Source organism: Lepidochelys kempii, chromosome 10 (assembly GCF_965140265.1).
Source record: "Lepidochelys kempii isolate rLepKem1 chromosome 10, rLepKem1.hap2, whole genome shotgun sequence".
In the NCBI taxonomy this organism is placed as follows: Eukaryota; Metazoa; Chordata; order Testudines; family Cheloniidae; genus Lepidochelys; species Lepidochelys kempii.
Window position 1 is genome coordinate 34389171 of NC_133265.1, and position 25141 is coordinate 34414311.

The 25141-nt window shown below is 46.9% G+C and overlaps 1 protein-coding gene across 4 annotated transcripts in view; it reads left to right on the forward strand.

The window, feature by feature from the left end:
• The window catches only part of NLRC3 (NLR family CARD domain containing 3), a 73613-nt gene that overhangs the window by 12307 nt on the left and 36165 nt on the right, over positions 1-25141 (forward strand). Inside the window, exons 2-4 of one of the 4 annotated variants that reach the window (XM_073362807.1) lie at positions 13367-13563; positions 15567-15827; positions 22791-24534. In XM_073362807.1, coding sequence (XP_073218908.1) covers positions 15644-15827; positions 22791-24534 — 1928 coding nt within the window. In that variant the 5' untranslated portion in view covers positions 13367-13563; positions 15567-15643. Of the gene's footprint in view, positions 1-13113; positions 13564-15566; positions 15828-17967; positions 18257-22790; positions 24535-25141 lie in introns of those variants that run through there. The other 3 variants (XM_073362805.1, XM_073362806.1, XM_073362808.1) reach the window with 3 other exon arrangements.

Sequence of the window (25141 nt, forward strand, 5' to 3'; positions counted from 1 at the left end):
TAAGCTCCTGAAGGTGTTCCTGGCTTTATTGATTTTGTTCCAGATGTCCTGGCTTGTTCCACTGTCCTGGCTGATGGTGCTGCCCAAGTATGTGAATGTTTCTACATTGGTGAGAAAATAATCCTCTATCCATACTGGTGATGGTGAGGCAATATTAAAGGTCATGATGTCTGTCTTACTGTGGTTGATTTCAGTCGAATTTGCTGGCTGAATGCGTTGAGTCGAGTTGTTTTTTCTTGTATATGGTGTTGGGTATGTGATAGGAGAGCGACATCTGTGAAGTCCAGGTCTTCAAGGGATGAGAAGGGTGTCCATTTAATGCCTCTTGGCATGTCTTCTGTTGTATATCGCATTACCCAGTCAATGGCAGTGTTGAAGAGGATTGCAGACATGACACATCCCTGACGTACTCCTATTTTGACTTAAAAACTGAGCTCACTGTGATCAACACTGCATGTAAAGTTGAAATTGAAGCTTTTGATGACGTTGATTATACGGAAAGGAATTCCATGTACCTGCAGAATGCGCCATAGGCTGGCCCTGTGAATGCTATCAAAAGCCTTCTCAAAGTCTATGAAATTTATGTAGGGTTGCCATTGCCATTCTAAGCACTATTCTATTATGTTTTGTAGAATGAAGATATGGTCTGTGCATCCAGGCCCTTTCTGAAAGTCAGCTTGCTCTTTTCTGAGAATGCTATCAACTACCTCTGATATATGCTGGACTATGATCTTACACAATACTTTGTTTGGCACAGATAAAAGTGTGATACCACGTCTGTTATTACAATCACTGAGAGTTCCTTTCTTTGGTATCTTCACTATAACCCCACTGGTCCAATCATCTTTTCCCTTCCCAGACTGATGTAAATAGAGGGGCCAGGATAGATGCTGCTTGAACAATTCTGCATTCAAGTTATCCTTGCCAGGAGCTTTCCCATTTTTTAAGGATTTGATGACTTGAATGATCTCTTCCTTAGTTGGGGTGTCTGTGTTGATATCAAGATCATCTTCTGCCTCCTGGATGTTTGCTTCCTCTTTAGGTGGCTCCCTGTTCAGCAATTCTTTGAAATGTTCTGTCCAGTGCATTTCTTGTTCTTTTTTGGTTGTTAGTAGGTGGCCTTGTTTGTTCCTGATGAGAGTGCGTGTTGGTGTCTGCCGTTTACCACTGATAAGTCGCATCATTTTGTAGACGGTTTCTTGCTCACCACGAGCAGCTGCATCCTCTGCTTGTGTTGCCAGATTATCAATATAATGCTGTTTGTCCACTCTGTGACCTGAGCTAGCTTCCCTGTTTTGTACATTGTCCGTACGTTCCAAAAACGAAGTTTGGTTTTTGTCTTGGTGTTGAGCACTTCAGTCTTAATGCCAGTGGCTTCCTTTCAGCTTTCACCACTGGCAGTCATATAGGTCATTGACTCCTGAAGGCCATCACACACAGTGATGGTCGATTTCTCTGTCGCTGTTTCCATAACATATTTTGTTTTTTACGGGACAGGGTTGTTAGCCCTGTGCCTGACCCCAAACCTGGAGGACCAGGATGTCTGTTTTGTCTGGCCCCTCCCCCACAGACCAATCCGGCAATCTACCAAGAGCAAAAAGCCCCACCTACACAGACTCTGAGGATTGTTAGAGCACGCAAGCTGTCCTGCCATGACAAGGCATGGACACAAGAGGACAAGTCCTGGTTATAGTGTACATTAAATCCCTCATTGGTGACCTTTGTATTCCATGGTTATCTTCATCTGAATTGTTATTGTGTATTCCTTTACAAACGTCTCTTTGGAGTCAATTCTGCCATCCTTACTGAGCATGAATATTGATTTCACTGGGGCTCCTTGGCTCAGAAGGATTCCACCTGAGTAAGGGTGGCAGAATTGAGCTCTTAGGATTGAGGATCTAAGGGCTTGTCTACACGTGAAATGTTACAGCGGCATGTAGTGTCTCAGTGTAGACACTACCTGTGCTGATGGGAAGGGTTCTCCCATCGTTGTAGTTAATCCACGTCCCCGAGAAGTGGTAGCTAGGTTGATGGAAGAATTCTTCCGTCGACTTAGCACTGTCTACACAGGGACTTAGCAGCGCAGTTAAGTTGACCTCTGGGGTGCGGATTTTTCACACTCCTGAGCAACGTTGTTATGCTGACCTAATTTTCTAGTGTGGAACTGGCCTAAGTCCATGAGATGCAGGTAGGCGGGTTGCTAAGGAGTATGACCTCCTGGCACCAATGGAGAACTGCAGCTGGAGATGTACAGCTCTTGAGTTATCACCTGGTTACGCCTCTGCCTTTCTTGGAAGGATGCCATTGACATCCTGATGATTAATGATGTCGCTATCTTTAGCCTTACTTCTTGTGCGTAACACTGTCTTCCTTTTGAAGTGTTGGATGGCTGCAGGACATAAAGTGAACAATGTCTCCTTGGTGGAGCTGATAGAGTTTGCTTGGAGGGCCATTAAAAAACCTGAAATCCATCACTTGTTTTGCCTGATGCATGACACAGCTCTGGGCTCCACTGGAACTCTGCATTAACTGTGACCTGGTTTTTAAGACACTTTCCATCTCCTAATCAGCTTCTATCCAGTAGCCAGTCGACCAGATGTTACTGGTTATAGAAGGGGAAAAATGCATGCTGTACCAACAAAGTTTCTATCTTTTTCTATCACTGCTTAAGAAAATAAGAACAGCCATACTGGATCAGACCAATGGTCCATCTAGCCCAGTATCCTGTCTTCGAACAGGTTTCAGAGTAGCAGCCATGTTAGTCTGTATTCGCAAAAAAAAAAAAGGAGTACTTGTGGCACCTTAGAGACTAACAAATTTGTTTGAGCATAAGCTTTCATATGAAAGCTTTTCTTTTTGTCTTCTAACAGTGGCCAATGCCAGATATTTCAAAGGGAATGAACAGAACAGGGCAATTATCGAATGATCCATCCCCTGTCGTCCAGTCTCAGCTTCTGGCAGTTAGAGGCTTAGGACACGAGAGCATGGGGTTGTATCCCTGCACATCTTGGCTAATAGCCATTGGCCGACCTGTCCTCAATTAACTTATCCAGTTCTTTTTTTGACTTTTGACTTTCACAACATCCCCTACCAATGAGTTCCACAGGTTGTCTGTGTGCTTTGTAAAAAAGTACTTCCTTTTGTTTGTTTTAAACCTGCTACCTGTTAATTTCATTGGTGACCCCTGGTGCTTGTGTTATGAGAAGGTGTAAATAACACTTCTCTATTCACTTTCTCTACACCACTCATGATTTTATAGACCTCTATCATATCCCCCCTTTGTCATCTCTTTTCCAAGCTGAACAGTCCCACTTTTGTTAATCTCTCCTCGTATAGAAGCTGTTCCATCTGCCTAATCATCTTTGTTGCCATTCTCTGTACCTCTTCCAATTCCGATAGATCTTTTCGGAGCACACAGTATGCAAGTTGCGTGCCACTGTGGTCTCTAAGCTCTCTACAACAACATACAATAGCGCTGACAGTGCCCTGCACGGTAATATTATCACAGCCTCTGCTGTTCCCCATGTACGTGTCAAGGTGCTTGTAGTTTTTTTCCTTCCTGCTTCTTTTCTTCTACTTTGCTTTCAGTCTCCACCATTGTGGGTTAGTCCTGGGAAGATGTCTCTACTGGCTGAGCGAGTCATCAAAGAGGAGGGTCGTGCTCGTAGGCCTGAACATAGGGTCAGACTTGTCCAGTAGTTGCTGCATGCTCTTCTGCTGCCCCGGGACAGTGACATACGTCCTCAGCAACAGCGGTAGTAATGCGCTCTGGAGGAGGCTAACGTGTGGGTCACAGGGGTGGGGTCTTCGTCTGGGCAGAGACAGCGTCATTCCCTGGCCAGCCAAAGGGTGGTCGAAAGGCAGCCACCGCTGCAGTGTGTGTGTCCAGTGGCAGGGAGGAGCCAACACGCTCAGCAGGAACTTCACATCCTGTAGTGAGCGCTGATATTCTGTGCTGAGCACCAGCAGATTATCAGCAGTCCTCATCTGCCTTTGATGATGGACCAGCAGCCAGGATTCCCCAACGTTCTGGAGCTCTTCCCACTTCAGCTTCCAGCCAAACTGCTTCCAGCTGCTATTTCATCCCATCTCACAACTTAAATAGGGTCAGGCCAGATCAGGCTGGATCTGAGAGTTGTCAGGGGAAACCTAGGGCTTTGTAGGCCCTCATGCTTCCCTCTGAGCAGCTGTTGAACCAGTGGCATAACTAGGAATGGACATGTGCTGGGCCTCAACTTAACGGTGGGCAGGCACTGACTACAGGTCTGACCCCACAGCAAATCATTTTGTTGCCAGCACCCAGTGCCGAGAGGCTGAACAACAGCTTGAGTTGGTTCGTTACCCGGTGTGCTACACCCAATTATCACAACGGGGTGGAGAAGCAGAAAAGTTTATTTGAAGTTTCAAATAGGTACAGGGAGATTTGAATCTCAAATCCTGTACCCAGAGCAGGAAGTTACACAGGCTTTTATACATCCTTTTTCCCAGCATACTTATCCAATAGCAAGCTGCCCCAAGTATCCATATAGCCAGCCAATCCAGTTCCCAGCTAGTTCCCTGGTTCTCTGTATCATTTGTTAAACTATACATAAAGCTGCTTTATTCAGCATTGTTCTTCCATATCTCCCCTGTTTGGCCTTGCTTAGTTTCAGGCAGTCTGACTCTGCAACATACGGTTGCAGATTCTCAGCATAACTGCTGTGTGTGCCTCCAGGCGGGGGGAGCCAAGGACACTTGGGCCTAGTACGCAGAGCTGCTGCGAGTGCCTCCAGGCGGGGGGGGGGCACGGACACCTGGGCCTAGTGCGAGGGGGCTTCATTGACACTCGTGGTCTTCCATCCCCTCGAGTTACCTAGTGGTCATGCCCCAGTGTCCCCAACAATTTCTTTTGCACATTAATAAATTGACTTAAACTTGGCATACACAGAGGCTCTGATTTGAGTAGGCTTGGGTGCTGATTGGGTGGGCCACGGCCCACTCACGCTCAACCATGGCTACACCCTTGTATTGAACCAATGCCTCAGGATGGTGAAAAAGGATACTGTGCTCCTGGAGGTGCCGCAGTGAAGTGCTCCTAACCGGGGGCTTTGGAGAAGCTTGTCGCAATGAGTGACACAGGCACCCCAAACCCAAGTTACAAGCAGGCTTGGAGGGTTGGTGGGATTATTCCCATGTGCTTCTGGGGGAGAAACTACATTTCAGTGGCTATTTCTTTCCTGTCTTGTGGCTTCTGACTTATATTTGGCTTTATAAAAATCTACATTGTGTAGCTTTAAGTAGACAAACATTAACTCGAAAACAGGAAAGCAGGCCAGATTTCCAGACATTGGAAGCATCCAACTGTGCACTGAAATTAAGCACATAATTACTGTGCATGCTCAATAGCTTATGATTTGTACAAATTCGTCTAATTAGCTATTGGCGCATACAGCTGCCCAGTTTAAGTGTGCAATTACGATAACAGTGCAGTTGCGTGCCCGGGCTGTTTGATAATCTACCCATTGTATTTGGTTTTGGAGCTGAGCAATACCGTTCTGTGTCTGTGGTATTTGCAGGAACTCCTGACTCAGAAGAGAGAGAAAATAATGGTTTGTCTTTTCTGATCACCTTGGCAACATATAGTTCAAAGTTCAAAACAGAACAGGGCATGCTGGACCCTGCGGGAGGCACCTGACGGGACTCGGGGCTACAGCACTGATGAGCCCTGGCAGGTGCGACCTGCGGGGCTGAAGCCCCAAGATCCCCATTCCCGCTGGGCAGAAGCCCCTACTGCACCACCCCACTGCAAGGCAGAGGTCCCAAGCTCCCCCACCCTCCCCAGTCTGGTAGGTGGAGAATGAGGGAGGCTTGGGGGGCTCTGCAAGCTGCACTTTAATGGTAAAAGAGCCACATGTGGCTCACAAGCCACAGTTTAGCCACCCCTGCCATAGACCAATAAATGCTCTGTGCCGCTCCAAGTGCTGGGTTGACTGTGCGTCTTTTTTCAGTTCTTGGGTGGGTGGCCTGCACGAACAATTGCATGCTGCACGGATGCTGAGGTCTGGGTGCAGGAAGAGCCTTCAGGCCGTGCATCACATGCCATCAACCACTCAGTAAGAAAGAAAAATGAGTCCTTTCTGGGGAGGATCACTGAGGTACAAAAATGAGAGCTGGAGTATTACAGGACAATTACATGTCTGCTCTAGCACCAAACTGCACCGGAACTATTCCTCATGTTTAGACGCTCCCAAAGTGTTTCTTTTATGACCAGGCTGACACATTTACATAATTTAAGTGGAAATGAGCTCCAGTGGCAAAGTTTGGATCTGGAATTGGATCCAAATCTGCATTTCCTTCAGGTCAGGATGTTCTGATCCAAGTCCTGATGCCTGGATTGTGAACTGGATCTGAATTTGTTACTCCCAAAGGGAAAAAGGTGCATGGATATTTGCATCCGTGGATGTGTGCCCATGAGTATGTATTGTCATGGATGGTTTTTGGATCCAGTATCGTGGATGGGGCCAGTCTTGCAACTGAAGCACTGGAATGCCAAAGTAGCCCTGTAAGTGAGGTTTAACTTTGATAACTAGGAATGTTCAAATCGACTCATTAATGACACTCTGTTAATTGGTATTTATTTAATTGTGACGTAGAGTCAAAGCTCTGTTCAGGGATTGGATTTAAGTCAGTGGGAATTTTCGGAGGGAACACTTTATCGTTGGAAAGGGTGGACTTGTCAAAATGTAATGTCAAATCCCAGTTTGCCTGCCCAGATCCTCAGAGCCTCGGCTCCCAAGGTCCCTAGCTCCAGAGCAGCCCACCAGGAAAACTTTTCCCAGACCCGGGGCTCTCCAGAGCTGCTGACTTTCCAGGGAGCTGGGCAGCTGGTTCTCTGCCTGGGCTGCGCTCCTGGAAGATAGATGGCCAGGTTGCTGGCCAGGCAGCTGGGGAGTCACGCAGCCATTCAGTGAAAAATTCCAAGATTTTTTTCTTCCATTATGGAACAACAACAACAAAAATTGGAATTTTTCACACAATTCCTGCTCAATTCCAGTAGGCATCCGAAGGAATGCATCCATAGAGGAAGCAACTTAGTTAAGAGCTGCCTCTGTCTTGTCTAGCTGTTCCTGTCTTCTGTGACATGAAGAGAATAACAGAACATAGTGTAGACTGCACATCCCAATGGAGCTGATGTTGGCTTAATAACTAACGCCACCTGCAAATACCAAGAAAGCAAACTGGTAGATTGTAGTTGGATGAATTCATTCATAGAAGTATTCATGAATACTTTGGGACTACACTTTCCTGGCTCTAACAGCTTGCTCTGGCAATGCACTGTGATCTCTGGAAATCTGGGTTCTCTTCCCAACTCCGTCATCGACTCACCTTAACCTCTTACTTAACCTTGTGTGCTCTGCCTGGGCACTTCCTTGCCTTAGTAAAGTGCTTAATGATCATGGCTTAATGATCATCGCCCAATAAAACCAGAGCAATCTCCATACCGTGCCCAAACCTAAAAGTGGATTAATGGGGAAATCAGAGGACTCCAAAGTGGTCAGTCCTGGTTGGGTGACAATGTCGGGGAAGACTGTGCAAGGACCTTTTGCTTTCCTCTTGTTCCCCTCAGCAGGGAACTGCCACTTAGGTACAAGTGATCATGACTTGATCACATTTATAATGTGTGAACAGAATGAAGTCCAGACCAGTGATGTACATGGTGTTTTAAAAGGGCCATTTTCACAAACATGAAAACAGCTATGAGCCAGAACAGCTGGGAGGAAGAATTTAATCAGAAAAATGTGAATGATAAATGGGAATTGTTTAAGAACACCTTATTAGATGCCTCAAAAGGCACAGTTCCACAAGGAAGAAGGCTGTACTGGATAAAAAAATGACCTGGTTTAGAGGGGAAGTGAAGACAGCTATGAAAAATAAAAATAATAATATATAACAGATAAAGAAAGGGGAAATTGATAGTAATGAATATAAATCAGATATTAGATATTGTAGAAAATTTATAAGGGAAGCAAAGTGACACAAAGAGAAAACCATGGCCAGCAGAGTTAAAGACAATAAAAGGAGGTTTTTAAAAAAAGCATATCAGGACCAAAAAAATCCTAACAATGGAATTGGTCCATTACTAGATGAAAATGGTAAAATTATCAATAACAATGAAGAAAAGACAGAAGTGTTCAACAAATATTTCTGTTCTGTATTTGGGAAAAACAGATGATGTCATATCATATGACAACACTCTTTCCATTCCTCTGATATCTCAAGAGGATGTTAAACAGCAGCTGTTGAAGTTAGACATTTTAAAATCAGGAGGTCCAGGTAACTTGCATCCAAGAATTTTAAAAGAGCTGGCTGAGCTTGTTGGGCCATTAATGCTGGTTTTCTTGGAAACATGGGGATGTTCCAGAGAACTGGAAGAAAGCTAATGTTGTGCTGGTATTTAAAAAGGGTAAATGGGATGACCTGGGAATTACAGCCCTGTCAGTCTGACATCAATCCTGGGGTAGATAATGGAGTGGCTGATACAGGAATCAGTTAACAAGGACTAAAAGCTGGTAATATAATTAATGTCAATCAACATGGGTTTATGGAAAACAGCTCTTGTGAAACTAACATGATGCCTTTTTGATGAGATTATAAGTTTAATTGATAATGGTAATAGTGTTGATGTAATATACTTAGACTTCTGTAAGACGTTTGACTCATTACCAAATTACATTTGATTAAAAGATTAGAAAGATATAAAATTGTTACAGGTTAAATGGATTAAAAGATGGCTAACTGATAGGTGTCCAAATGTAACTGTAAATGGGGAATCATCATTGAATGCATGTTTCTATTGAGGACCTGCAGGGATTGGTTCTTGGCCCTACATTAGTTAACGTTTTTTATTAATGACCTGGAAGAAAACATAAAATCATCACCCAAAGTTTCCAGATGACACAAAAATGGGGAGAATGGTAAATAATGAAGGGGACAGGTCATCACTACGGAGCAATCTGGATCACTTGGTAAACTGGACACAAGAAAACAATATTCATTTTAATATGACTAAATGTCAGTGTATACATCTAGGAACAAAGAATGCAGGCCGCAATTACAGGATGGGGGACTATCCTGGGAAGCAGTGACTCTGAAACAGATCTGGGGGTCGTGGTGGATAATCAGCTCCCAGTAAGATGCTGTGGCCAAAAGGGCTACTATGATCCTGGGATGCATAAATGGGAATCTTAAGTACGAGGAGAGAGGTTATTTCACCTCTGAGTTTGGCGCTGGTCTGACCACTGCTGGAAACTTGTGTCCAGTTCTGGTGTCCACAATTCAAGAAGGATGTTCATAATTCAGAGAAGGTTCAGAGAAGAGCCATGAGAAGATTAAAGGATTAGAAAAGCTGCCTTCTAGAGATAGACTCAAGGAGCTCAATGTAGTTAGCTTAATAAAGAGAAGGTTCAGGGGTGACTTGATCACAGTCTATACGCAACTACATGGGGAACAAATATTTAATAATGGGCTCTTGGATCTTTCAGAGAAAGGTCTAACATGATCCAATGGCGGGAAGTTGAAGCTAGACAAATTCAGACAGGAAATAAGGTGTACATTTTTAACAGTGAGAGTAATTAACCAGTGGAACAATTTACCTTACTGCAACCCTAGAATATCCCAACATCCAACAGAATAGCCCAGGGCTGTAGTGGTATTAGAAAAAATGTCTGATGTTGTTTATTCCCTCCCACCCCTCCAGGTGAAATTCATTTACTTCTGCTAATGTGAGGCTGATAGTTTTCACAGAGAGAATATTACATTTTTAGAGTAGCACCCTGTCTGGGAAATTGCAGCCTGGTATGTGGGTAAATAATCTGTGATATCAGTCAGTCATCCACAATCAGTGGCCGGACTCAATCCATTCAGATAAAGAGAGATGAGGCAAGAGCATTGCATGCAGCAGAAGAGCTTCTGATTGTAGCCTGGTTAGCGTCTACCCAGAGAAGAAGGAAAACCCAGTGATTACTTCAAGCAAAGATTGAATTGAACTTTGCAGCCTGGTTAGATCTAACAGGACAGCCACAAGGAGTGATGATTTAGCCTGAGAATGGCTGACTCACTGGACTGTCCTTAATTTGATCATGTATCCTAACTGCAGAAGTCAATGACTCGAGGACAAAAAGAAATATGAGATGAGACAACTCAGCAGCCACTGAGAAAAAAATGATTAGCTCTTAGGCCACCAATAAAACTCCTTGAAGAGGCGATGGTGCATACCCTCAGAACATGTCCGAAGCATGGGGCCAAATTCAAACCACTGTAAACCCCCAAACGGAGAGAACCACAATAGATCAAAAGGGCGAGAGGAGAGCTGGGGGGAATTTGATTTTCTGTTTCAAGGAAAAGTCTGTGATTTCAACCCATTTTTTGTTCAAAATTGGAACAAAACCAAAAATGTTCCAAATCTCCTGTGAAACAAAATTCTGACTTGTGTGGGGGTGGGAGGAGGGGTGGTGGTGACAGAGTGCTGGGAATCAGCCACTGACACAGCACTCTGGTCACTGTTTAACCCATGAGTCCCCCCGGGGAGGGCCTGATTATGGGATCAGATTGGGGTGTGAGTAGCTAATGAGCTCAGTAACACCAAGCCTGGATAAAAGAGCACAGGAAGGAAGTGTGGGGGAGGGCGAGGATGCAGGAAAGAGAGAGATAAGAAAAGGCTAACAGGGCCTGACAAAAAGGAGTGCTCTGATGGCACTCGTGTGTGAAAGGCAGGCAAGTGAAGCCCTGCAAACAAATGGCAGGGAAGGTCTCTGAGAGGCTGCACATAAAGAGTGGGCGCAGTGGGACCCTGTCACAGCGGGGTTGGTTGAAAGCTTGCGTGTTGATAAAATGGAAACATTTCTTGCTGATTTCAACTTGTTTTTTGTTTGGTTCGGGTGAGTAACTGAGCTCTGTGCTTCCCTGACCCGGGTTGAGCAGAGAAGCCGGGCCGGGGTGCTCACTGCAGCACTCCTCCCAGCACTGGCGTTTGACTGTGTTTGTGTTTGTTCTGTTGTGCCGTGCTCCAAGCAATGGGGTGGGGACGCTCCCTACGTACAGTGCTTATTTAATGTTGTTGTTGTGCGATATTGTACCTTTCCCTTCCATGTGCAGAGGGAACGGGGATCCAGTTAATCCCAACCCCAAGGCAGCACCTCCAGAAGAACCTCTCACCCCTTCTCCTGGCTCAATGGAAGCCCCTTCGCGGTGGCTCTCTGAGGTGCAGGATGGTATGTGCTCAGGGGTGTCTCTGGAGGAGGCATTGTCCCCTTGCCAACCTCAAGGGAATTTGCTGCACCTGTGACCCTGTGGAGATGCTCTGGGGCCAAAGCCCACAGGAGAGACCATTCCAGCATGCAGATGAAGGCCCCAGGGCACAGAGAGGGACTGGGAGCCATTGTACAGGGACAAGGCTTTTGGATGGGTGTCCCTGGACTCTGCAGATTTCCCAACATCTGCACAGCTCCTGGGTGGGGGCGGGCGGGCGGTGGCGGGGAAAGTGGGCACTAGTTTGGGAGGCTGAACCCTCTGCTGTTCCTGGTGGAACAACCCTGTCTCTCAGCCCCTGGCACAAGAACTAGTAGCAATGTCTGCAAAGCGAGCCTCACAAAGGGCCAAATCTTAGCCACATGGGACCATGACCCTCCACAACTTCCCTTCACAGAGTTTCTTTTGCATGCCTCCATAGGAAGGGTTGGGTTTGCCACCCACCAGAAGAGAGGAAGATTTAGCCCTGCTCCTTGGCAAGGCTGTGCCATTTGGAACTGCTCTGCAAAGGACTCCCTTGGGTCTGCCTGCCTCCAGGAACCCCGCTAAGGAGGAGGATGTGTGCAAATGCAATGTAGTCTTTGGTTGGAACACCTCTGCTCCCAGCCTGCCTGCATGCAAGCCCAGCAGACAGGAGAACATAGCTCTGAAGGCAGCTGACCCCCCCTGCACCAGTTTCCACCTGGGGATGGGGAGATGCATGCGCAGAGACCCCCTCCACACATGGATCAAAAGGGGCCTGGTTTTCTTTGGCTTCTCAAACCAGACATTTTCCTCTTCTAAGCAATCCTTCCCTCCCACTGCTCGCGGCACAGGAAGTTACTGAATCCAGTGGTTATTTTCACAAAGCAAAGCAATTAGGGGGTGATACTGTAGCACAGAAATGAGAAGGAGTAGGTGGGTGCTCGTTAGCATACTTGGAGCATGATTCATTTGTGTAGTTGAGAACAGAGCAAGTACAGAGCTCTGAAATTGCTGCTAATTAACAAAGCTGGGGCAGAGGTTCTAGGCTCTGATTAGACCTGCTCAAACCTGAACGAGGCCCCTTGCAACGGTGTGTTTTATTTTTTTGGCTTTGCATCTTCCTTTCCAAACCAGATTCAAATCCCCACCCAGCAGTCCCTAGGGGGCTAGGCTTAGATTTTCACTCAGACACTTAGGGGGCACGTTGCAGAATGCATTGAGAACTGGCATCCTTGCACAAGGTCTAGCCAAGAAAGGTGTTGGCAGAGTGCTCTTGGAACTGATGCTATGGCATAGGGACTGAAAGCTGACATAGCCAGTCTGTGCATTCAGACCGTGATGTACTAGCATCCTGGCGTAATGTTTCAGGATGCCAGCTCCATAACACAGGGAGCATTGATCCTAGTGGCGCATGGACAGATTGATATTTAGTTCTTACTATTGTGGGGATCAGGTGATAGTAGGATGACCAGACAGCCAGTGTGAAAAATTGGGACGGGGGCACTGTTGCCTCTAAGCTGTGCATGTGTGCGCACGCACACGGCAAAACACCGCACGCACAAAGATTTGCACAGAAGCACAAAAATTTGCACAGAAGAAATCTTTTGCACACACGGCCTGTCAAAAATTAGAGGGAACATTGACAGGGGGTGGAGGGTAATAGGAGCCTATATAAGAAAAAGACCCAACAATCGGGACTGTCCCTATAAAATCGGGACATCTGGTCACCCTAGGTGTTAGCATCATGGATCTGGGCAGCAGCATCCAAGCATGGGACTGGGACTGGGGCCCCAAGCTGTGGCATGACTGTGAGTGAGAATCTCAGTGGCTTGCAGCCTGCTCAGTCTCCGGCAGTCGCTCTGGGAAGGGCTTCTATTATAAGCTTTCAGTAGAGTACGGCACTTTCAGTCAGCAGCCTCACTGGCTCTAGTGCAGGACATTCTCCTGGTAGCTGCACAAACTTGTCTCAGCCGGAAGTGGCTCATGTCACCAGGGTCTTTAAAGGTTCCTCCCCTCATGGTTTCCCAACAGGCTGCAAGGAAATGTACCTGTGGGTCAGGGTTTGAGTGGTGCTGGCTCCCCCCTGCTACTGATGCTTTTCTTCTCCCTCCCTCAGAAACATGGAAAAAGGCTAATGGTTGCAGAATGAGCCGTGAATGGTGTGCCCTCACTGGGGCCCTGGTCTGAGAGGACAACGGGCAGAGTCAATGGGAAGGCAGTGGGGTCTGTCTGCCAGTCGTCACACTGCTATCGCAAAGAAGGCTTCTAATGCCACCGGAACCCCCTGATGGAAGGTGAGCAGGGGCGTGAAATGTGAGTGTGCATAATGATTAGGGCTCTCGCTCAGCGGTAGTTCATCTTCGGGTTGTCACTGGTGGCAGCTGCCACCAAAAGCTAACCTTGCTTTCTGACTCCTGGGAAAAGGTGGGGAGCTTTCTCTGACGAGATTTCCTTGGTGTGAAGGGGCCATTTTCAATGATGACCTGTTTGTGTTCCATACAGCAAGAGGAAAAGACGAGGCAGCGAGGGGAAGGGTCTCCAGCCTGGTCTACACTAGAAAATTAGGTTGGTTTAACTATGTTGGTCAGGGTGTGAAAAATCCACATCGCTGAGTGGTGGTGGTGTTAAGCCGACCGAAGTCCCCAAGTAGACGGTGCTAGGTTGATGGCAGAATTCCTCTGTTGACCTAGCTACCTCCTCTCAGGGAGGTGGATTAACTACAGTGACTGGAGACCCCTTCTCATCGGTGTAAGTAGTGTCTACACTGAAGCACAGCTGTGCCACTGTAGTGTTTTAAGTGCAGACGAATCCTTCCTAGCTTGTCTTTTGAAAAGTGAGCCACACGATTTTTAACTCCTCAAAGACTGGACCAGAGTTACCAGTATTGTGCTGGGATATATGGGATACATTCTCTCACAGCCTTTGTTCCATTCAGTATAGCTGGCCTGCACTGTATCATGCAGTGCATAGGAAGGGGGGTGGAGATTAATGACCACAAAAGGACACAAGGATGTTTCTATAAAATCTTCTGATATTGAAGCTGGCACCTGCAGAGCCCCTTTCTAATAGGCTGGTTCCTGAGGGACTTAGCTTAGGTGTCATTTTCTCTCCTAACGTAACCAAATACTCAAACGAGCCCCGTGTTCCCTAACACCAAGTCCAGTTTAAATTAGAAGGAGATGTTCAGAATGTGGCCAGAGAGGTGAATACATGTGACTGTCCAGCTTAACCAATCAGAAATGTGACAACAGCTGTGTTTGCAATGTCGTACCTTTCCCAGACATGAAGAAGAGCTTGGTGTAACTCGAATGGTCTCTCTCACCAACAGAAGTCGGTCCAATAAAAGATATTGTCTCACCCTCCTTGTCTTTACAACAGCCATAGGAATTATAAAGCAAGGAAGGACAACCTCCACGTTTATGGAGGTGTCATTCAGACTGGGAGGCATATCTCAAGTTGATCCGAGTTTTTAAATGGAGGTGAAAATCCCAAGAAGATAAGACTTTCTGGTACGATTTCTGGTGCTTCACTTTTTCACTAGGGATGAAATATTCCCAGAATGATCTTTCTTATGGTATTTTGCAGTACTTACTTTGTAATGAAAGAGGTGCCGGGGCTCAAGCAATTTTTTTACTTTCCTAACTGACACAGCAAGCCCAGAGGTACCGGGGCTATGAACTGTCAAGCCTAGAGGCGCTGGGGCTCAGCCCTGGCACAAATTAAGCACCAGTATTTTGGCTTTTGGCCCAATCCAGGCTATGCAGAAATTCCCAGAAATCGTTTGAGTTTGATGTGAGTTTTTGGTGAAAGCTCACGTTGACTGAAACTGATTTGCATAGCCCTGTTGGGCAGCATCTGTATTTCTCAAGATTGTCCACTAAACCTTTCTCCCTTTCAGAAAGAGGTTTGATTGTCATCAGTGCATGTGTATTTGGAATATTTCTTCTAATGAATGAAGCAGAAATAATAGAGCAGAAACTTATTAGCTCAGCTGGTGCTGGACTTAGTTTGGGATTCTCTCACTGGCGCTCAATGGCTTCAGCCTAGTGTCTTGTTTGGACAGACCTAGTCAGCTTCAGTTTTATCTCCCTATGTATTTCGTTTCTGGGCAGCATGTTCTGTTCATTATGGTGCAGAGTCTGTACAGAGACCGCCTTGTCCAAGCAGCGCCTTGCCACAGCCATGTGATCTCCAAGAAACCTGCCTATCACCCTTCCATCTCCTGTCACCTCTGAGCAATGGATCCTCAGCACATAGAAGATCCAGATACTGTCAGTGACTCCTCACACTCATCACCCACCTTCTCTTCCTCACAGGGGTTTGGATCAACCGCTATCGGAAGCAGCTGGTGAGGTCCATCTCGTCGCAGTTCCTGGAAGACATCATCTGCTACATGAGGAAGCTGGATCTCCTCAGCGCTGAGGAGGCAGGCCAGGTGCAGGAGGTGAGCTCCCTGTCGGAGCAGGTGAAGGCGGTCATGGATCTTCTGGCTGGGAAGGGCAGCTATGCCTCTCAGTCCCTGCAGACTTACATAGAGACAACCAACTCCCAGCTCTATCTACACATCACCGTCTATGGTAGGAGATGCTGTTCGTTGTCTTCTGTCTGTGTCCATGTGTGTCATAAAAGTCTCTGTGTGTGTGTGCACACACGTTGGTATTGTCTGCTAGCAAGTGTGTACCTGTAGCATTCAGACCCAGGTGTACCCTGGGGAACTTTGCCTGAGTAAGGACAAAAAAGGACCTCCGGTTCTGACCCCTGTTGATTAAGAGAGCCAACTAAGGACACTATCACTGAGACACTCATAGACTCTAAGGTCAGAAGGGACCATCATGATCATCTAGTCTGACCTCCTGTGTTGCAGGCCACAGAACCTAACCCACCCACTCCTGTAATAGATCCCTAACTTCTGGCTGAGATACTGAAGTCATAGAATCCTAGAACCATAGGGTGAGAAGGGACCACAAGGGTCAGCTAGTCTAACCCCCTGCCAAGATGCAGGATTTGTTGTGTCTAACCCATCCCAGACAGGTGGCTGTCCAGCCTCCTTTGGAAAACCTCCAGTGAAGCAGCTTCTACAACCTCCCCAGGCAGTCTGTTCCATTGTCCTGCTGTTTTTAGAGTTAGGAAGTTTTTCCTGAGATTCAGTCTAGATCAGCTGTGCTGTAGTTTGAACCCATTGCCTTTTGTCCTGCCCTCTGTGGCAAGAGAGAACAACTTTTCTCCATCTTTCTTTATGGCAGCCTTTCAAGTATTTGAAGACCGCTATCATGTTCCCCCCTTAATCTCCTCTTTTCCAAACTAAACATCCCCAGTTCTTTCAGCCTTTGCCTTATGTTCCACACCTTTGATCATCTTTGTCACTCACCTCTGGATCCTTTTCAGTTTCACCACATCCTTTCTATACACTGGTGACCAAAATTGGATATAGTACTCCAGCTGAGACCCAATCAGCCCCGAGTAGAGTGGTACTATCACCTTCTGTGACTTGCATGCTGTGCCTCTGTTAATCCAACCTAAAATTGCATTTGCTTTTTCTGCAACAGCATTGCATTGCTGACTCATGTTGGGGTTGGGATCCACCACAACTCCCAGATCCTTCTCAGCAGTGCTGCTGCCAAGCTAGTTATCCCCCATTCTGTATTTGTGCATTTGGTTTTTCTCCCTTAAGTGCAGCACCTTACACTTGTCTTTGTTGAATTTCATTTTGTTGTCTATTCTCCAGCTTAACAACATCCCTCTGAATTTTAGCTCCAGCCTCCAAAGTGTTAGCAACCTCCCCAGCCTTGTGTCATCTGCAAACTTGATCAGTCTGCTCTCTATTCCTACATCTAGATCATTAATAAGATGTTAAATAACACCAGACCAGAACAGATCCCTGTGGAACCCCACATGAGACCTCCCTCCAGTCTGACATCAGTCCATGAATAGTTACTCTTTGTTTGCTGTTGTTTAACCAGTTTTGTATCCATTTAATGGTAGTTCAGTTGAGCCTGCATTTCTCCACCTTACTTATGAGAACATCATGTGGGACTATGGCAGAAGCCTTGCTGAAGTCCAGATATACTATGTCCACCACATTCCCCCATCCACCAAACCAGTTACCCTGTCAAAGGAAGAAATTGGGCTGGTATGGCAGGATTTGTTTGTGGTAAATCCATGCTGGCTGCTAGTGATCACCCCTTCATCCTCCAGGTACTCGCAAATGGAATGTTTCATACATTGCTCCTGGTTTGGGGTACGGGCTGCTTTGTCCTGACTCAAGCTTGTGTGCAGGTAACTTGAACCTCCTGAGAAAAACACGCACACCAACTCTAGGCACATCCCCCTACGGGCCACTGCTCTCTGACCCACCCTCCCCACCGCTGGCATGGCAGAGCCAAGACAGGGGCTATAGTGTGTTGAGGAGTAGGTGGAACAACCTGCGGAATCAGGACCCAAAATTGTGGGCCCCACTGCAAGGGGAGACCCTTCCTTTCTCTGCCCTGCCCTGAGGAATGACTGTGTTTTCTGTATTTCTCACCCTTGTGAGTGGCTAGGGACATTTGCATGAAATGAGGATCATTGTTGATTAGGACCAGACCTGCTTATCTGTCGCCTGCAGCCGCTTTCTTCTGATAGTGGTCCTGCCATCGCCACAATGTCAGTGGAAGATTAGTGATGGGGGCTTAGTGTTCCCTGGTGACGAGGCGTACATTGGAGACAGTCACTGAGCGGGTTACAGCTCTACGAGATGGCACCTCATGTAGCATATCTGCTTCCTGCATGTCCTGGCAGCAGATTCCAACCTGTGCAGTTCCACTACACTCTGCCTACCACTGCATTTGCAGGTGGATCTTCTTCACTTCCAACTGTCACTGCTAAGTGATGCTGCTGTGCGCTCTTCGGTGGTGGCTTAGAACATAAGAAGGGCCATACTGGGTCAGGCCAAAGGTCCATCTAGCCCAGTATCCTGTCTGCCGACAGTTGCCAATGCCAAGTGCTTCAGAGGGAATGAACAGAACAGGTAATCATCAAGTGATCCATCCCCAGTCGCCCATTCCCAGCTTCTGGCAAACAGAGGCGAGGGACACCACTCCTGCCCATTCTATACCTTTTCCAGTTCCAATAGACCTTTTTTGAGATGGGGCAACCAGATCTGCACACAGTATTCAAGATGTGGGTGTACCATGGATTTATATAGAGGCAATAGGATATCTTCTGTCTTATTATCTATCCCTTCCTTAATGGTTTCCAACATTCTGTTTGCTTTTTTGACTGCTGCTGCACATTGAGTGGATGTTTTCAGAGAACTATCCACAATGACTCCAAGATCTCTTTCTTGAGTGGTAACAGCTAACTTGGGCCCTATCATTTTGTATGTCTAGTTGGGATTATGTTGTCCAGTGTGCATTACTTTGCATTTGTCAACATTGAATTTCATCTGCCATTTAGTTGCCCAGTCACTCAGTATTGTGAGATCCCTTTGTAACTCTTCACAGTCAGCTTGGGACTTAACTCTCTTGAGTAGTTTTGTGTCATCTGCAAATTTTGCCACCTCACCGTTTACCCCCTTTTCCTGTTCATATGTGAATTGTGGCTGTGTTGTACTCAAGAGGTAGCTGCATTTCAGCGGATGGCAGGGTGATCTCAATAGTTTTGCTTGTTAAGTTGTAAAGCACATCTGGATCCTGGACGGGGCTACAGGAAGGTACACCATAGCTGCCCGTTTTACTGGAAAAACAAGCTTCCGCATCTTAGAGCCAGCGTGGCTACACAGAACAAGTTATTACCCTCTGCTGCCTCAAGCAGCATCAAGAGAAGCAGCAGTCATCGCTGATAGAGATGTAGGAGACAGAGAGAGCTCAGTGAGTCAGCTCGACTCGGGTCCCAAGTGGGGCTGGCAGCATTGCCAGTTAAAAGCCAATTATTTAACTGGCTTTGAGGGAGAGGGGTCATCTTGTTTGACTGGGAACGGGTTAGAAAATAGAATAAGGAAAAAGAACTTGGGTGAAATGTTGTTGCTGAAATGTTTGTTTCTGGAGAGCAGGGGGAGAGACTGGAGTGTACATGCCCCAGCTTGGTAATTCCTCACCATGGGAGGCAAGGCTGCCAGGCTGCGGTCCGCTTGATCTGTCTGTCCATATGTGTGTTATGGGTCTGTGGGACTGGGGAGGCTGCAGGGAGTATCTCTGCACTCCCAGGACGGTGGCTAAGCTCAGCCCCTACACTCCCCCATGGGAAAGGATTGCTCTCTCCTACTGCCCCCAGGTGTGCTATGACCCATGGATGGAGTTGGGGATGAGGAGGAGGCCATGCCAGGACCTGGACCCTGTTCCAGGCCGCAGAGCTGTCTAGATGCACAGGATGAGCATGCTGCAGCTCCTTCAGGAGCAGGCCTGTTCTACCTGTGTGCTGGGAGCTACAGGAGGGATTATGTCTGGTTTAGGAGCCCCACCTGGGGTGGTGCAGCTCCACACGGCCCCAAGACAGGGCTGGGGCTGAGTGCGCATTGCCATGCCCTTAGAAAATGTCTTGGGTCATATTGTGTATTACAAATACTGTACAATGAAAGGATGCACTGCCCTCAATATAGGGCTGCAGCTAACCACAACAACCTAGTGCTCAGGGATCTGGCAGTGACAGCGCCTGGACACAGCGAAGCGGCTTCCAAAAGCTCCCCAGCATAGTGTGGGGAATGAATCTAGGACTGAGGTTTTGTGCATGCGGAGCTGTACCCCAGGACTGTTCAGGAGCAGCCACCTAGCTCTGTCTCTCCTGTGGGAGCTGATCAAAGCCTCCTAGCCACACACCCAATTTGTCTGTCTTCTCATTTCTCTGCCTCAGGCAGCAGTTCAGTGTAAATAAGGTTGCTTAATAATTTGCCACCTAGACATTGAAACGCTGCTTCAAGTGAGAAAGTTTGAATAATTCAATCAGGGCTCTACTGTCTGGATAGTAATTGCACAGAAAAGCACTCAATAACATGATGGTGAAGGGGTCACAAGTTAAAGTCTCATTCTGTTTTGTTTCCATGTGTCAGCATCACGCAGCCTCCAAACAAGAAGTCTTGTGCTATATTTAAAAAGTAACAGCCATGTTCTGATGATGATTTACTGAGCACCACAGTCCCCATCCCAGGGATTTTACAAACTAAATCCATCATGGAACGTACAGTGCAGACATTGGGCTGCTACTGTAAGCCATGCTATGGCAAACTGGAGTCACTGACAGCTGAGTCTAAATGAGACTGGGAAAGTCTTATCTGGTGCAACAGATCTTCCAGCCCTTTGACATGCATATTCCATCAACATAGACTAGATAGGCTCCCTTAGGCCTTGTCTACACAGAAAATATTTTTTTCAGTATAATCTAAGAAGTGAATTTAAACTGTTATCATTATACTAGTATTGATCCGAATGTGAATATTCCTACTGCAGAACAAGAATGGCTTTTGTCAGTTTCACTTTTCTCGCTTGCGAAGGAGTTGAAGTTAAATCTAAAAAAACCATTCTTATTCTGGAATAAGAATGTCCACATGGGTAATAACAATATTGGTATAACTGGTAAAACTTTCCTGTGTACACAAGTCCTTCAACTGACTGACTGACCCACTCACTACCATGTTGTTTGCATCTCCTCCTTACATATCAGCTCTGAATTTGGTCAAGAGAGTCTAGCAAGAGAGAAACGCAGCTAAGAGGGAAGGGTGTATGAATATGTACAGTAACTCCTCACTTAATGTCCTCCCACTTAACGTTGTTTCGATCTTACGTCCCCGCTCAATTACAGAACATGCTCCATTTAAAGTTGTGCAATGCTTCACTATAACATCGTTTGGCTGCCTGCTTTGTCCACAGCTGGCAGCCCCGCATCAGCTCCCCTACACCCCCCACTGTGCCTTCTGCCCGCCGGCAGACCCCGCGGATCAGCGCCTTCCTCCTCCTCCCCCCGCCTCCTGCCCGTGGCAGTCAGCTGGCTGGCGGTGTTCAGGAGGCAGGGGAGGGAGGGGGAGCCTGCGCACCATGTCCTCGCTCCTCCTCTCTCCCTCCTGCACATTGCAAGCCAGCTGATTGCCGTGGGCAGGAGGCAGGGGAGGGAGAGGAGAGGAGCGAGGACGCAGCGTGCAGAGTAAAGGGGGGGGGGAGAAGAGGAGGGTTAAGGGTGGGGACTTGGGGGAAGGGGTGGAGTGGGTGGCTGAGGGTTGAGCCCCCCACCCTTGGTGCTTGCAGAGTAGGGGAAGCTGTCACTGCGCAATGTGCTTCTCCTAGCCTACAGCACCTTCAGCCTCCTTGCCTGCCTCATTGTCTCCAGTGCCAGTGGGCTGTGCCTGTGTGGGGTAAGGCGGGGGCACCTCCCAACTATAGTACTGTACTGTATGGCAAAAAAAAGTTTCCCTGGAACCTAACCCCAACATTTACATTCATTCTTATGGGGAAATTGGATTCGCTTAACATCATTTCAATTAAAGGTGCATTTTTCAGGAACATAATTACAATGTTAAGTAAGGAGTTACTGTAAGTTAATTACCCTTTACTTCAATGTACCCTTCCTTTCTCAGACTCCGTAACACTCCATCTAAGGGAGTGGGAGACAGCGTAAGGTGTTCCTGCGTACACCACCCTCTGCCTGACCTGCTAGTGGAATTGCACGTTCATTTGGAAGCCACAGAACTACTTATTTCTGTGAAGGACACTCTGAGTGGGGAACTTGCACTCTGAGATTTGGAGCTGAACTTGTGCTGAACTCGGACCATAACTCACTTTGGTTTCTTGTGAAACTGTGATTGACTTAACTGGCAGGCACAGCAAGACGCTAGCGCAGTTACGGGAGCCGTTACCATGAAAACAAAAGGGTCGCTAATGGATATCGGGAAACCTTTGTATGAGGCCTCAGTTTCGGCACCAGTTCAAATCTCAGACTGCGAGAGAGGCCCTTCCCCAGAAATCAATGGTTCCATTTTATTTGAACCAATGTTTTCTGTCAAAGCAATTTAACACCAGGGCTACTTCTACCCCTGGAAAGTAGATTGATGGGATTGGTGGGATCACAGCAGGGAGAATTTGTGACCATCGTTGTCAAAGATTTGCTGCTTCGGGCTTTTTAAACTTCCTTATGAAACATTTTAAACTAGATTGAACAAAGTCCTAGAGCAGATGCAGTCGGGACATTGTGCCTTTGCTTGGGGGCTGGAGGAGATGGCTCCATCTCTAACTTCAGTGATTCAGTGATGGGTGCAGTTTCCTGCCCTGACATTCAGTCGACACATTCCTCGACAAAGCAGCGGTAACCAGCAGCCAAAGCAGTTCCAGCCCCGTCCTTCTGGTAGCTGGTGAGTGTGTCTGAGTAATGAGAACTGTGCTCCCCATCACAATCACATCTACAGCTGGTACAACCCTCCCCCTTGGTTGCGAGTTTTCAAACGTGCTTTCCTGACCTCCGGAAGCTCCAGCTGGCTTCTCTTCCCTGCAATAATGAGAGAAGGTCAGGCTGTGCCTATTGCTTATGCTTGTGGTCATTGTCTGTCTCCCTCTTGACCTATTTTGCTTCTCTCTACACAGACCCTATGGTGCAAAAGCATTTGGAAAGTCTCCAGAACCGCTATGGAACTGGTGTGGAACTTGGCCAGCTGGAGAGGCTCACTAACCTTCTGCTGGTGGAAGGCTTGACAGATATTCAGCAGAAAGAGCATGATGTCATGCAGATTGAGGCCACCAAAGGCATGAGAAATGTTGCCAAGAAAATCCCCCTGGAGAAGCTCTTCCTTCCTCTGTCTAAAGTCAGCATTCCTCCTCGAATCTCTGTGACCGTGGGTGTGGCTGGGATTGGCAAAAGCACTTTGGTGAAACTGTTTGTCTGCATGTGGGCCAAAGGGGAGGTCAATAAGGATATCATATTCGTGCTACCTCTCAGTTTCCGGGAACTGAACACTTATGAGAAACTCTCTGCTGAGAGGCTCATCCGGTCAGTATTTCCTCACATCACTGAACCCAGCTTTATCTCCAATGGTACAGCCCGGATTTTACTGATTCTGGATGGCTTGGATGAGTTTAAGACTCCTTTAGATTTTTCCAACACAGTTGTTTGCACGGACCCCAAAAAGGAGATTCAAGTGGATAGTCTGATCACCAATATTATCCGTGGCAACCTGTTCCAGGAAGCTTCCATTTGGGTCACTTCACGGCCCACAGCAGCCAGCCAAATCCCAGGTGGCCTAGTTGACCGGATGACAGAAATACGCGGTTTTGGAGCAGTGGAGATCAAGGACTTCTTGGATCAGATGTTCCTGGAGAACAAAGACTTATCCAATCAAGTCTTGGGTCAGATCAAGGCTAACAGATCTTTGTACACAATGTGTACGGTTCCTGCCTTTTGCTGGATATCTGGCTCCTCAATGGGCTATTTCCTAAAGAACAGCACTGATCAATCCCAAGAAATGACAACTGTTCCAAAGACTTTATCAGAAATCTACTCCTATTACTTTAAAATGGCACTGAGTAGTGACTGGCAGGAAAAACAGAAGGAGACTCCCAGGATAGAACAAGCTATAAACAACAGCAAGAAAATTATTGGTAACCTGGGTCGGCTGGCATTTTATGGTCTGCTCAAGAGAAAGTACGTATTTTACGAACAAGACTTGAAAGCCTATGGCATAGACCTCTCATCACTACAAGGCAGCTTGTGCAGTAGGATGTTACTCAAGGAAGAGATGCAGTTCTCCACTGTCTACTATTTCTCCCATTTAACCCTCCAGGAGTTTTTGGCAGCCACTTATTACTATGCTTCAGCAAAGCGAGCAATATTTGATCTCTTTACTGAGAGCGGGATGTCCTGGCCTAAGTTTGGTTTCCTCAATCACTTTAAGAATGCTGTCCAGAGATCACTGCAGTCAGAGGATGGGCAGCTGGATATCTTTGTGCGCTTTCTCTCTGGCCTTCTCTCCCCACAGGTGAACAAATTGCTGTCTGGTTGGCTCTTGGTGAAGGATGAGCATAACAGCTTCCGAAGCCACATGATCAGCTTTCTCCAGAGCTGCCTGAACACTGACTATGTCATCTCCTCCAGGACCGTGAACATCATGCAGTGCTTGTATGAAGTGCAGCACATGGAGCTGGCCAAGACAGTGGAGGAAGCTATGAAAAATGAGAGCTTGGCTGGGATGTTAACACCAGTGAATTGCTCTGCCCTGGCTTATCTCCTCCAGGTCTCTGAGGTGTGCATGGAGGAGACAAACCTCTCCAACTGCCTCACCTACAATATCTGCAAAAGTCTGCTTTCACAGCTTCTCTTCTGCAGTAATCTCCGGTAAGTCAGATCTGGGTTTCCTGTAGGGATCGGGACTATTTCCACATTTTTGTGACATGCGGTAGAAAGTAGCAGCTGTTTAAAGGATATGTGGCAATTATTTTATTCAGGACTATTGTCCTGCAAACAGAAATATACTCTAAAGGTGCAGAGAAGAATGGTATGGGCATGTGGTACTGAGGCAATATGTGTCGTGTTCAGAGCTGGGGGCTGAAAGTCCAGACTCTTGGGGTCTTCTAGTGGAGGGGACTGGAGTAGAAAACCTCTTGAGGTCTCTTCCAGTCCTGTGATTCTATTATTCTATTTTTGGCTCTGCCACTGACCTGCTGTATGACCTTGGGCAGGTCACTCCAGCTCTGGTCTTCAATTTCTCCACTTGTAAAGGAGAGAGGATACTATCTACTTCACAAGGGTGATGGGAGGCTTGGTTAATCCAGGGTCTATTTCAGGAGTGGGTGAGGTTCTGTGGACTACGATGTGCAGGGGGTCAAACTAGATAATCCTGATGGTCCCTTCTGGCCTTAAAGTCTATTAGTCTAATATGTTCAAAATGGCACGTGTTCTTTGGGTGAAAGGAGCTGGGGAAGTGGAAGCGGCAGTACTACTA